General features: G+C 37.1%; 1 protein-coding gene across 1 annotated transcript; it reads left to right on the top strand.

The window, feature by feature from the left end:
* Positions 1 to 11,282: 11,282 nt before the first annotated feature.
* LOC126699226 (cyclin-dependent kinase inhibitor 5-like) lies at positions 11,283 to 13,774 on the top strand. Its single transcript, XM_050396932.1, has 3 exons — positions 11,283 to 11,712; positions 13,049 to 13,240; positions 13,342 to 13,774. The coding sequence occupies exons 1-3, from the start codon at positions 11,372 to 11,374 to the stop codon at positions 13,409 to 13,411; spliced, it is 603 nt and encodes a 200-aa protein (XP_050252889.1). The 5' UTR covers positions 11,283 to 11,371; the 3' UTR covers positions 13,412 to 13,774.
* The last annotated feature ends 263 nt before the right edge of the window (positions 13,775 to 14,037 follow it).

Below are 14,037 nucleotides of genomic sequence, written 5' to 3'. Positions count from 1 at the left end.
GAGTGTTTAAGATGAGTGCATCATGTAAATGGACCGAGCCCTAATGAAACTACAGGCGAGGGTCATTAAAGGAAAGAGATCTTTTGTAAATGGTTTCATCAAAATGAACTTAAAGATTCCTAAGAACATCTAAAAAAAAGATCAAAAAGGCTTTTAAAGTTGGGACATGGACTCATAAGAGACTTTTTGATTTCAGGCATCATAGCACTACCCACTCAAAGAAATCATGTCCTTGGTTCCACTTGGGTCCAACCATCCGGCTCGACTTGTTTGATAAAGATTGACTTTAAGACTACAAAAAAGATGGCTAAGTGGGGGCTCACCCTACTCAACTAGAGGAGGCAAAGGATAAGAGGCCTATAGATGAACAAGAGGAAAGAGAGAAGTGGGATGATGGGAATAAATTTGACTATGAGAAGAACAAGAAGTTTGATTAACTCATTGCTAATTCCTTTGCAATGAAGGAGAATGTGAAAATTATGCAATTGACCTTTTGTACGGCCCAAGCAATGAATGACGTCCTTTATAGCATTTGCGGTTTGAGGTCCAAAGCTACAATTCCTCTACCTCCCAAGTTTAAGGTTTATGATGCTAAAAAGTTTGATGGGACTGGAGATGCAACACAACATGTTAGATGATACATAATCCTAATTGAAATGAATGGATTAGATGATAACATAACCTTTTATGCAGTTCCTTTGTCACTTACAAAGGGTGCTTTAAGGCGGTACTATAACTTGAATCCAAGTAATAAAATTGTGTGGAGTGAATTGGTGGATCTATTTGTGAAGCAATTTGTCTTCAACACCATGATTGATGTGACGTTAAACGATTTTAAGACAACTAAATAAGGATCCAATGAGACATTTTTTTAGTATATGACAAGGAGGAAGGGTAAGGCATCAAAGATGGTCAATAGGTTTACTGATAAGGACCAAATCAACATGATTATCAAGAACTTGCTTCCTACATACAACAATAGACTTCTGTCAATGTCTATTAGTTCCTTTAGAAAGTTATGTGATTCTGGAACTTGGATTGAAGATGCTATCAATATTGGATAGTTGGATAAGAATAACGGGATGCCTCCTATCGAGAAGACATATTGAGGAGGTAGGACCTACCATAACATAGCCAAGAAAGCTTGTTGAGGCCTGAGAGTTCTTCGACATAGGAATGACCCTTGCTCAAGCCTATGCGAATCTAACCTCCAAAGGATACCTTAAGCCTTGAGATCCAACACTCATGCCTAATCCTATGCCTTCTAGCTAAAATCTCAATGAGTTTTGTCAATTCCACCAGAAACTAGGCCATAAGAAAAACTGTTTCCACCTTAGGCATGAGATATAAGATCTTATAGACAATGAGACTTTACTGAATCCAAACATCATCACCAAGCCCAACATCCAAAAGAACCCCTTGCTTAATTACTATTAAGCTACTCCCTCGTATCAAAACTTCATTAAGTTAGAAGAAGGTGATTGAGGTTGTTCCCAGTTGATAGAGGTAATGGAAATGGACATGGTTAAGGTTCAATTTGGAGGAATTTGGGATGAGGAAGAAGAAAAACTCTTGAGTGCTATGGCCATTTGGGAATTTGCTTCCAAAGGAATGTCCAAGCTTAAGAAAAAAACCCAAGAGAAAGTGTAATGAATGTCACAAGAAGTGCGAAACATTACAAGCCATCCTTAAGGCAACTGAAAAACAAAATGAAGAAGATATGGTCCTTTAAAATCTGAAGAGGACTCAAGCTCATATGTTATGGGGAAACTGATGGTTTCTCAAAAGCACCGAATAGACAATGGGTCCACATTGAATGTATACCCATTTAGGGCTACTCTTAAGATTGGTCTCAACACGGATAGTCGAGATTGCTTGCAAGATTGTCCCATTGGATATAACTATAGAATTCATATGGTGGACACAACACAACATTATAATATTTTGCTGAGTATGGCTTCAGCCCATAGGGGTTGTTTCCTCCACCTAGCATCATAAGATTAAAGTGCCATGAAAATGAGGAATTATATTGATACATGGGGATGAAGAGAATCTAGATCCTGTGTGTGAAATCAAGGGTATGGCTAAGGAACTCTAGATGAGTGAATTTGAGTTTGTGAGCAAGATTGAGTATGTGATATAGGTTGAGAACTAAACATCAGATTTGCTTCCTTTCTGCAAATAAGAAGTGATAATGATGATGAGGAAGGTGGGTTATATGCTTGGTATGGATCTTAGTAAGATGGAAAATGGGATATTTGAGTTCCTTGATTTCAAGACTCAACTGACTAGAGAAAAAGATTTCTCGAGAGCTTTAAAAGGACCATAAAGAACCCAGATACCCTCAATGAGAACTTTGTGAAATAAAGGGGAGTCTTTCCCTTACTATAGTTGCGGTTGAGGAAGACCAAGAGGAAGCTAATTGGATGGACTACATGGATTTAGAGGTGATGACAAAATTGCTGACATTAAAGTGGGAGAGGGACATGCTGACCATCATCTGCGAGGAACCAAGTGATCCTTCTATAGTCATCATGCCTGCACTCTAGCATTTGGACTTGGATTGGTTTTTCTAAAGTCATAGGAAAAATGTCTTGTAAGTTCTAACCTTAAGAAGGAGTGTTTTTGCTCTTCAAGTTTTAGGGTGGAGTATCAATTGTTATTCCCCAAAGGATGGGAATGTAATTACAAAAACGTTTTTGCTAACGGGAGCTGATTGGCTATTGTTAAGGATGCATTATAGAATAAACTAATCTTAGTTTTGGGGAGTAGAAATAGTTTGACAATTGTTGTGTGTGTGTGTGTAAAGTTGGTAAAAATTTAATCATTTTAACACAAAACTATAATGCCCTTTCAAGTTAGAATTTTCATCTACCCACCCCACCCCACCCGATTTAGCTTTTATCATTTTGTATTTTATTATTTCACTATGACGCCACCTTCCCCTCCTACCAACATAGAATTATTTTAAAGTTTATAATTCAATGTGGTTTTTTTTTTTTTTTTTTTGGTATTTAAAACATAAATATGTTGACTATGATATACATTAAGTTTTCAATAAAATTCAAATATTTAGGTGGATTGAATTTAGTTTTTTTTTTTTTAAAAGAACTAATGTTTGTATTTTATTGATTAATGCAACTAAGTATTTAAATTTAATTGGAGAAGTAACTGTAGGTAGTGATATGCTTGAGTCTGCTTTTGGTTGCTTAGTAAAAGACACTTTGTCTTATGTAAACGCTCTTCAAATTTGTTTTTTATGCTTTGACAACTCATCTTTAAGTATTTTTGAGATTACATCTCCTAAATTCAAATATATTCATGATATTGGAGCAATTGAATAATGGTTTATAATACATATATAAGTATATTGCATAGATAAAGTAAGTCATTTTTATATATTTTACCTATAAAAGTACACCAAAAGTCTTGCAACTCAATTAGTTGACACCTCTTAGTTTTTATAAGATATTTAGGGTTTAAATTGCTCTTCCCCTCTTGTAACTATTGAAATATAAAAAAATAAAAAAATAAAAGTAAAATGCAATCTCATATATAATAGTACAATTTAGTCTCAGTATTATCTCATAAATACATATAATACCATTAAAAAAAGGGAAAAGAAACATAAAAATCATAGTATATTGCATTCAAAATTTAAGAATTAAAAAAAAAAATCTTTAAGTACTTCGCTATTTCTGTATGTGTGGATGAGCCAAGAGGTTATTGGGGGGGGGGGGGGGTAGAAGCTGTACATGAAAGTTAGATTATCAAAACTATGTGAGGGGATGGGTGATGCATCTAATAGTACATTTAAGTGAAAAAACTTAAGAACATTAAAAATGAAAAATTTAACACTTTATTGTCGAGAGAAATGGAAAGCCTAACATGAAAGTAAAGAAGACAAAGGGGAGTACATGGAAAATCCTTTGGAAGGGATGAAAAACCACCGGTGAGCAATGGGAGAATGTCCCTCACTCTTTAGAGCTCTTTTTTATGTAAAAAATGAAGGTCTTTGTACAATGGTAACGTTCTTTCCCAAAGAAAGCCTTTTCTCTCTACCTCACTTTTCTACCCAAACTTTCTGCTCATTCTCTTTGTTTCTCTAGGTTCTTGTCCTAATTGTTCAACAACATGTTTCTCTTATAGTATGAGGAATGTTGTAAAGTACATATAGACAGATGTCAAACCATGATTCTCCATTTGAATCTCAATACAGCTATTGTACTATATTGAGCCTGGAGGAGAGAGAAAACACACTAATGTTAGGGTAGTGGGATGGAAGGCGGTTCTGCTACAATGTGGGGAGCAAGCCTTGGACAAGAAAAGGGACATCAGGGGCACTAGGATTGATACATGTGTCTTCAACGGTGGTTTAACATGAGCTTAGCCAATAAGAGGTGTTCTATAGCATCTAACCATAGGGGGTCGCTATCTCCATTTTGTGCAAGTTTTTGGGTGTCTATGTCAGGTAAAATCTGACTATTCCCCAAGATGGTCGCCCTGTTGGCACAAACCAAAGATCCCTCTCTTCAGCTAGCTTTTCCTTTCCTTTGCTCACAGCCATTCCACAGGTAAGGTCTGGATCCAACCACATCAGCACTCTCACGTGCCTTTGTTGGTGTAATGTACAGAGGCCATTTAATTTGATAATAAAAAAAGAAATATTTTTGTATGAGTTAATTTTGGTGAAGTATAATCAAGATTGGATGATCAAATGGAGAACGATGTGGTCAAACTTTAGTAGGGATTAGTTTAACCCAAGTCAAACTTGGTCAAACTTCCGAGATGGTCAAAATAGTGTGCATATGTGTCATGCAATATTAAAACCCTTGTTAAATAGGCTGGTCTCACCTTACCAAGCTGTCTTTGTCCCTAAAAGATGGATGACTGAGAATGTGATGGTGGATAACAAATAGTACACTCTTTTAAGAAGAGTAAGAAGGGGGAAAGAATATTTGAGAATTAATCAGACATGCAAAAATATGATATGATAGAATTGAATTTTCTCAATTCACCTTTGAGTGGATACCAAGACAAAGCAACAAAGTTGCTCATATGTTAGCAAAGTGGGTGAAGTTCAACTCTAGGTTGGGTTTGCTTACTCTTTGGGAACCACCTCCCTCTATTTTGAATCTGGTTATTTGTAAATGTTTAAGCTCCTAGGGTTTGTTGCTCTTATTCTAGCTTGCTGGCTAGCTCTTATTTTCAATTGCTTTGATGTTGCTAGTTTTAATAATATGTTTTTGTTAGTTGTATTGTTGATTTTGTGTCTTCTGTTATGATAGATTTTAGTTTTCTTTGTTTTTTGAATGATATCTACCTTTCGACAACCATAAAAACCCAATTTACCTCTTTCCCTTCTACCACATCTCACAAAATACAACAAAAATCACAAACTCAAAGCATTCTCTCCTCCATTGGCACGATTTAGTTTGAGACAACAAACACTATTGATTATTTGAATTTTAAATTATATATTTATTATTAGGCCAATATATTAATCAGTTTTTGGCATAGGCGGGAATCGAACTCCAAATCTCTTTATCATTAAAAGACAAAGTTTAAAGGTTATATGGGTCCTTTTGGACAATGCCCAGGCCCAAGTAGGAACAAGGACCCCGGGCCCTTTACTTGTTGTTTTAAGGAACTAGGTTTGGTTCACAGCAGCTAAATGGGCTGATTACAAACCAGATGGTGCACAAAACATGAATCCTACAACACATACATGCTAGCAAGCAAGAAATATATGCATTAAACAGCAAGAAACAGTAAAGGGGCAATGTGGTAAAGAAAAACACAAAATAAACCGTTAAGAATCCTAAAGACAATGTGAAATATTCCATTACTTTCTTGATTGTGTAATACATTATGCTCACTAGGATGTGTTACAAGGTCCAAATAAGTTCAAAAATCACAGACTTAGATGGCTCTTCAAGCCTCTAAGACTTGTAAAGTTTGAATCCAAGTGTGTTCTCCAGTGGCTGTTTGAGGATACTGGGCGGTATTTCCCTCTTTTTTCATTCTTTTTTGAATTCTAACAGAGTTTTCTCAATGATTCTACTCTAATTAACTGTTGCTGAATGCCCTTCACCGTTAGCTGCTTCCCTTATTTATAGTGTCATTTTAGGGTTCCCGGGATACCACTGATTCCCCCCATTTATTCCCTAGGTACCAGAACCAATGTTGTGCTAGCAACATTGGTGGCTGGACCCTTTTTCATTTCTCATAATTTTCCTCTTTTGGTGTTTTCTTCCCCAAAAGTCTCTTGCTGATTGTTGAGGTCTAAAAAATCACAACACCTAGGCCTAAAGAAATAATACAAGGGACCATAGAAAGTGAAGCTAAGAAAAGGTGGTAAGCCCAAAAGGCTTGAAGCCCAAAAGCCATAAAGGGACAAGCATTGAAGCCTATGAGAAAAGAAGGAAGAAAAAGAAAAAAGGCCCAGTTTGTCAAGATCGGAAGATTGAAGAGAGACCAGCGTAAAGAGCTGAGTCGGGATCCTCAGAGGCTACCAAAGGCTTAGGATCCTCGAGACGTGTAACACAACTAAGATAGGATTAAGACAGCTCAAAGGAAATGTTAAAAGAAACACAAGAAACGAAGGACAGAAATGTCCTTATCAGGCACCAGAGATGCAGCAAGAAAAGTAGAAAGCTTAAAGTAACCACTCACAATGTAAGGGAATGGTACTTCAGGGAACTAGAATAAGGAGCTATAAAAAAGGAAGTAGCAGCAAAGACCTTCGAACTAGCAGAGATGGATTCTGCTCACTTGGGAAAAATGACAAAGAGGAAGGACGGCCAAAAGCTGAATCATAAGGGGTAAGAGGTTTTGAGGAACGTGAAATTAGGAACAAATGCACTCCGGAAAGGAAAGTCAGCCATGGGCTTTCAAAGAAACAACACCAAAAGGAGGAAAATATGAGAAACAGGGAAAGGCTCAACCTTCTAGGTGATGGGCACAAAATGGGCTCTGGTACCCTAGGAGCAAAATAGGAGAATCAATAGTTCCTCGGGAGCCTAGAATGACACTATAAATGGGGGGGGGGGGGGGGAAGGCAGTCAACAAAAGGGAGGAATTTTTGAGCGAGCAATAAAAAATCTCGACAAGAAACCATTAAGAGAACTTTGTCAAATTTAAGGGAAAACAGTGAAATATCTCCTGGTATCCTAGAAACAGCCACTATAGCACATACTTGGATTCAAAAGGGTTCAAATTTTAAAAGTCTTAGAGGCCTGGATAGCCATCAAAGTCTATAATTTTTGAGCTTATTTGAACCTCGTATCACGTCTTAGTGAGCGCATTGTAACCATAATTAAGAAAAACTAATGAAGTATTTCTTATTAATTTGAGGATCTCTAACAATTATTTTGTGTATTTCCTGATTACTTTGCACTCCTTTGCTGTTTTCATTGTTGTTCAATATAAATATTCTCGTTTTGCTAGTTTATGTGTATTGTAGGAAACATGCTCTGTGCACCACTTGATTCTTAAATAGCCTCTTTAGCTACGGTGAACCAAACCCAGTCCACCAAACCACAACTATTTAACCCGAGATCCTTGGGCCAGTGTGTTGAAGAAAAAGATACTCTTACATTGACTTTCCGTTCTGGGGTGTCCTTAGAAAGCTGACCTTTGGTCTTTCTTCCTTCAAGGCTTCTAAACCTCACATTCTTAGACTCAGCTTTTGGCTGCCTTTCCCTTTGTCATTTTCCCAAGTGAGCTGATTTCTTCCTATCAAGTTGAAAGTTTCCCAGCCACTTCCCTTCATCGTTCTTCTTTCTGCGTTGCCCGAGGTACCAGCCCCTTGTTCATGAATTGTTGGTTCCCAAGCCTTCTGATTTCTTTTTGCATCATTGGGTGGCTGATAGGGACATATCTGTTCTCATTCCTTGTGTTTCTTTGCACCCCCTTCAAACTGTCTTAATCCAACCCTGTCTTTGTTGCATGTCCCGAGGATCCCGAGCTCCCGGCAGTCCCCAGGTATCCTGGCCCAGTTCTTACCACTGGGCTCCTAAGCGATTTTCTGACCTTGGTCGGTTGGGCTTTTCTTCTTCCTTTCGTTTCATGAGTTTTAAGGCTTACCCATTCGTGGGTTTGGGTTCCTCCTTAAAACCCTTAATGGATTTGGGCCTACCATCTTTTTTCTTTATTGCAAGTTCAAGTATTTTATTTTTTATGGAGTTCAATTCTCTATGCCATTTTAGGCCTTGGTGCAACATTGTGACTTTTTAGACCTCAACAAATGTTAATCTTAAACTTTGTCTTTTCTATGGCATACTTGTTCGAATGCTCTGCCAACAAAAAAGAACCTCAAGAAGCGGTAAGTTCTTGATAATCCCCAGTGCAGCCAATGTAACAAGTCCCCTAAAGATACCTAGCATGCATTATGGAGTTGTGATGAAATTAAAGGCATCTAGGATTTGACTTTCAATTGGATTCAGAGAGATTATCCACACCTCACCAATTTCAGTGATCTAGCTAATCTAGTCGGACAATAATCCTAGAATCTAGAACTTTTTTCTGTTGTGGCTTGTTCAATTTGGTTTCGTCGAAATAAAATTCAGTGTCAAGAGGAAACAATCTCCCTCCTAATAACTTTTGAGGTAGCCACTACTTTGTTGATAGAAATGAAGAACAACCCCAGGACCCATGTGATCCTGCCACAGAAGAAAGAGATAACATGGAAGCCACCGAATCATGATATGGTGAAAGCCAATTACAATGGAGCTGAGTTTAAAGACTCTGAAGAAGCTGGGATAGAAGTGGTGTTTCAGAATGCTTGTGGCGAGGTGATGGCCACTATTTCAGAAATAATTCTTTACCTCCCATGGTGGAAATCTTGGAGATATTGGTTGCAAGAAGAGCTGCTACACTAGCAGTTGAACTTTGATACTATTGAGTAGTTTTTGATGGAGACTTTGAAATTGTTTTTAAGGCCTTGTTGAGGGGTGTCTCCCCGCTCTCGTCTCTTGGTCTTGGTTATTCGGTAAAAGACTATAGGTCTATTAGAGCATCCGCAGTTGGGCTTCTAAATGCCATATTTAAGCATGTTTTAGCATTAAGGCATTAAAAGTGAGCTCCAGCTAGACTTGTCAAATTGTAAAATTGTAAAAAAATTTACAATTGTGCTACAGTACCATCTTAAATGTAAGATGGTACTGTAGCTCAATTCTAAAAATAAATATTGTTTTTTATGCAGCACTCTCTCTTTACTCTCTCTCAGCATTCTCACTTTAGCTCTCTCTCTATGTGACGGTGTACTCACTCCCTCTCTTGTTCAAGACTTGCCACTATAGCTACTTGGGCCTTTTGCATGGAGTTCATCGTGGGGCATGTGGGTTGTGGCTAGTCGTGCGTGGAGATCAGTGTGGCGAGGTGGGTTCTGATTTTGGGTGGGTTCAGATGGGGTTTTGATCGGCGGAAGGAGATCGGGTTTTGATTGCATGGGTTTTTTTCCGATGGGGTTTTGATAGAGTGGATTTTTTCGGTGGGCGTGGTGGTGGTGATCAGTGGTTTGTTGGGGTTTGGCGGCAGTGGCGTGGGTTTGGTTTTTTACCGTGGGTTGCTGTGTTTTTTTTTTTTGGTTGGTGTTGACGGTAGATTATGCGTTGCTGGTGCTGGTGGTGGTCTCAAGTGTGTGTAGTGCAGTGGTGGTGGTGATTGTGGTTCTTGAACAGAAAGAAAGAGAGAAAGAATAAATAATGGGTTGTATTGTAAATGATGGTGAATGTGTGATATATTATTTTATTGTGTTGAAATATTATTTTAATGAGTATAATAGGAAAATAAAAGTTGGGATGCTGGGAGTTTTGTAAAATTGTATTGTATAATTGATAAAGTAGTTTTTTGGAATGGTAAAATAAGATGAGATGGCAAAACCGGTTGAAGATGCTCTTACGGGCTCCCTAAGAGCTCCTATATTGAAAGGCAGGGCAACTTTGTGGCCCGTGCTTTAGGTAGGAAAGTTAGACTTTCTTTTCCTTTATTAGATTAGATGGAGTCTGTTTTGCTAGAGTTTTTTTAGCCTTGTTATTTCTAATTTTTCAATTTAATGAATAATCTATAAAAAAAGAAAAGAAAAAAGAAGAAGGTAAAATGTGGTTAGAAGTCACTGGATTCATATGAGCATAACATGTTTGAGTTGCAAGATCAAATCAAAACATTGAAAAAGGAGTTGAGGAAGAAGCTGTTTCAAATCTTATTTTGAAACAAATACCATAACTAGGGCTGTCCAGACCTGACTAGAGCTCGACAAGAATTGACACTAGCGGGTCGAGTGGCGGGTTTGATTCCCCCAAACCCGAGCAACCCGAACCCAATTGGAGTTATATAAAAAATCTAGCCAAATCCTGCAAAAACAAGCTAGATCTGGCGAGATCTCGACCAGATTTGGCAAGATCTCGTCTAGATTTAGTGGGATTTTGCCAAATCTAGCCAAATTTTAGCAATTTTTAGTGAAAAAATGTAGATTCCGAAGAAATTTTCTAGATTCTGGCAACATTTTTTTTTTCTTCAGATTTCAATGACTTTTTTATTTTTATTTTTGGCGACCGACCGAACTTGACTTATGCTCACCCTCACTCGAAACCAACTCGACCAATTTTTCCAGCAGTCAATTTTGGGTTCCTCCACACTTCACCCGATGCTGGGAGGTTGAGTTCAGGTTGGGTCCAAAACTAACCCAGCCCGACATGTGGATAGGCGTAACAATAACAACCAAATTAGAACTTTATCCGATGATTGTTGTAATACACTTTTTTTTTATGCCATTTCATTACATACGGTGTATTTCTTTGTTGTGGAATGCTTTTTTTTTTTTCTTTTTTTTTTTTTAAATTTTTTTTTATACTAACCACCTCATGGTATGTAAGCAAAAGTGAAGAAAATTTTGCGTTAAAAATGTCTAGACATGGATTTATATGTGCTATGTAGACATGGACCGTTTAACAGCAAAATTAGGGAACTTCAACCTCTGTCTTCTACGATGCACCATTTTTCCTTCACCGTTTCATTCTGTACAATTGCAGTGCTTTCTTTTTTCCTTTCTTTTGTCGAACAACCCTAGTGTATAGTTCAAATATGATATAAATCCGTGCATCACACGATTTAACAACTAATTTTTTTGGTGTACATTTAACAACTAATTTATTCTATATTAACAAGACCCTTTAAAAATAATTAAAAAAAAAAAAAAAAAATGAAGAAAGAAGGAAAGAAAGGGCCCACCAAGAAGAATATGAGGAGAATATTAATAAAGTGCTGCTGCTGTTAAATGTTACCTAAAAAGACCCCTTCCTTCCGGCCTTCTCTATCTCGTGTCTCAAACCTAACTCTGTTTATTTAATTTTCTCCATTGGGAGAGAAAATGGGAAAGTATATGAAGAAATCGAAGGAAGGTGAGGTGGCGGTGGTGATGGAGGTGTCCTCCATTGGTATATGTACAAGAAGGAGAGCCAAAAGTTTAGTAGCAGCCCAGAAACCTCAAAAACCTATATCTAAATCTGACTCCTCTTCTCTCTCCTACCTTCAGCTCCGCAGCCGCCGCCTCCACAAACCACCTCCTTTACTCCTTACTACTACTACTACTCCTTCAAAACCAAAACCAAAACCAAAACCCCACACCATTTCCATTTCCAATTCCACCCTTTTTGATTCTTCTTCCTTTGGAGATAATTATTTGGACTTTGATGCCAGTCCCAGACACAGGTTCATTCTCTAATACAACATGCCCTTTTTCTTTTCTTTTCTTTTTAATCATTTTTATTTTTCAATGCATATGCATGCAAATGTGATTTTCAATTTGAATGCTCGGTTGGTTGGTTGGTGTCCTTTTTTTCTTCTGTTCTGTAAGTATTAGTAAGATCATCTTTTTAATAAATCTTTGGCTTCAGCTTTTTCTTCACTTTTGTACTAAATACCTCTTTGTGCTTTAAAAAATAAAAAACCCTCCTTTCTTACTTTGTCCTTAGTTTTTATTTTTTAACGAGGAAATATACAAGAAAAATTGGGCTTTTTACTGTAAATTTTTTTTTTTTTTTTTTTTTTTTTTGGGTTAAAAAATCCTAGCTAGCTTGAAAATTGGAATTATTAAAATCTTGGATTTTTTTTTTCCTGTTCTGCTTATGCAACTTAAAAAATAGAAAAAGAAAAAAATAATAATAATAAAGGAGGTACATTTCTCCACAACTTTGGTGGACTCAGGGAGGGCCTTTTTCTTTCAAATTATGTCTGGTCTTTTTTTATTTGTTATTATCTTTTAATTTTTTGGGTGGATTTCATAACTTAATGTACTCCTGGGTGTAAATTATGTCGTGTCCAATCACAATCTTTTTGTTTTTTTCATGATTTCTCTTTGGCATGTTAACTATTTTCTTTGGATGGGTCTGCCTTTGTTTCTGATGTTTTCACTGTTCATCTGATCTATCAATGTTTGCAAAATCCGTGATATAAATTATTTCATGAAAAGATGGTGACTTTCTGAGAGGGCCTTTAATGCAGTTAATGTATCTGCAACTTGGGTATCTCATAGCATAGCAGGATTCAATAATCGCAATTTTTGCGCTTACTGCTCTACTTAACTTAAAAGGTCAACAAGAAAGTCGTTGTCATTGAACTTTAGGGCCTATATATATATATATATATATTTTTTTTTTTTTTTTAATATCAATGTAAATATGGCCCTTCCTTGAAATTGGATATGCAAATTCAGTTCACCTTTTGGTCTTTCTAGAGGTGCTCGGTGCTGCTTCAATGATACTAGAAAGGGGTAATGAATGTAATACTTGCAATACTGTCAGCAATTGTCTTTTGTGTTAGCAATAAATATATCCTATTCATGGGGCCTTGTTTCTGACCAAAACGCGTATCTGGGATACTCTGTTTTGTGGGGGTGGGGGGGGCCTGTATTTCGTGACAAAAAAAGTTTGTAGATCTCTTAACTCTAAAAATTATTCCTTGTTAGGTTGTGTATTCAAAATTTAATACAGTTATGCATGCAATGTTGTATTGTGATATATATCATATATTGGTGTTTTGTATATAGGAGTAGCAGCAGGGAGAGCACGCCCTGTAGTCTGATAAGGGACGCGGATTCTATAGGAATCACCCCGGGTTCAACGACCAGTCGAACTTCTACTGAAACTAACCGAAGAGTTAGGAACATCCCAACAACACAGGAGATGGAAGAGTTCTTTGCCCGTGCCGAGCTGGAACATCAGAGAATATTTATTGACAAGTAAAATTGACTCTTATTTATCAGCAGTGCACTGCTAGTTCTTCTTTCATGTAGAACTGCGATAATAACTCTCTTTTTAATTGTATTTATGATTTTTCCAGGTACAACTTTGATTTTGTGAGTGATTTGCCCCTCCCAGGACGGTACGAATGGGTGCAGATAATTCCCTAAGCCGAGTTCGTTTAATTGGATTTATGGTGGAGCATTGCAAGTGCAGGGAAGTGCATGTAAAGTAACTAGCACTAAGACATACGATTTTAGTTATCGGTAACATAACCAGAGCTTATGAATTACACACTAACCAACTTAGAAAACCAAAAATCCCTCCTTCAAGAGGAGGAATCATTGGAGAGGAGATTGGGTAGGGTAGTTATCGGTTTTGGATAGATTCATCAAGTGTAATTTTTAAGCAGTATGTCTAATTAACTAGATTTTCATTTCCAGTATTTTCTTAATATTTCAGTTTTGTCTATATTTAGGTGAGGATGAACAATCAACTGTGTCTCTTTGGAAATAAATCAACTCTTCTCTTTATTTGTGTTTGTTTTATTCTATGTTTTGTACCATGAATTTTTTGATAATGCCTTCTGTGAACTGATATATTACCTGCGTCTCTAATTTAAGTCTTGATGTTGATGTTCTAATTAAATCATATGTGAGATTGTTTTCTTCATTGGATGCTTCAACTTCTTGTGAGTGGTCAAGGTAGTGGCAGTCATTGCTATCAGCTATCAGGGGACCCAATTGGACTAGCTGGTTAGGTTGACCATCGTTGGTTTAATCAATTCAACAACTTT

This window comes from Quercus robur, chromosome 9 (genome assembly GCF_932294415.1).
Source record: "Quercus robur chromosome 9, dhQueRobu3.1, whole genome shotgun sequence".
Taxonomy (NCBI): Eukaryota; Viridiplantae; Streptophyta; class Magnoliopsida; order Fagales; family Fagaceae; genus Quercus; species Quercus robur.
This window is presented reverse-complemented; position numbering and strand designations above follow the sequence as displayed.

What these genes read in the sequence shown, in the direction of transcription:
- LOC126699226 (XM_050396932.1), top strand. Translation starts at nt 11,372, where the DNA reads ATGGGAAAGTATATGAAGAAATCGAAGGAAGGTGAGGTGGCGGTGGTG. An exon ending in GATGCCAGTCCCAGACACAG is followed by an intron (nt 11,713 to 13,048) that starts GTTCATTCTCTA and finishes TTTTGTATATAG; the next exon opens with GAGTAGCAGCAGGGAGAGCA. An exon ending in CAGAGAATATTTATTGACAA is followed by an intron (nt 13,241 to 13,341) that starts GTAAAATTGACT and finishes TGATTTTTCCAG; the next exon opens with GTACAACTTTGATTTTGTGA.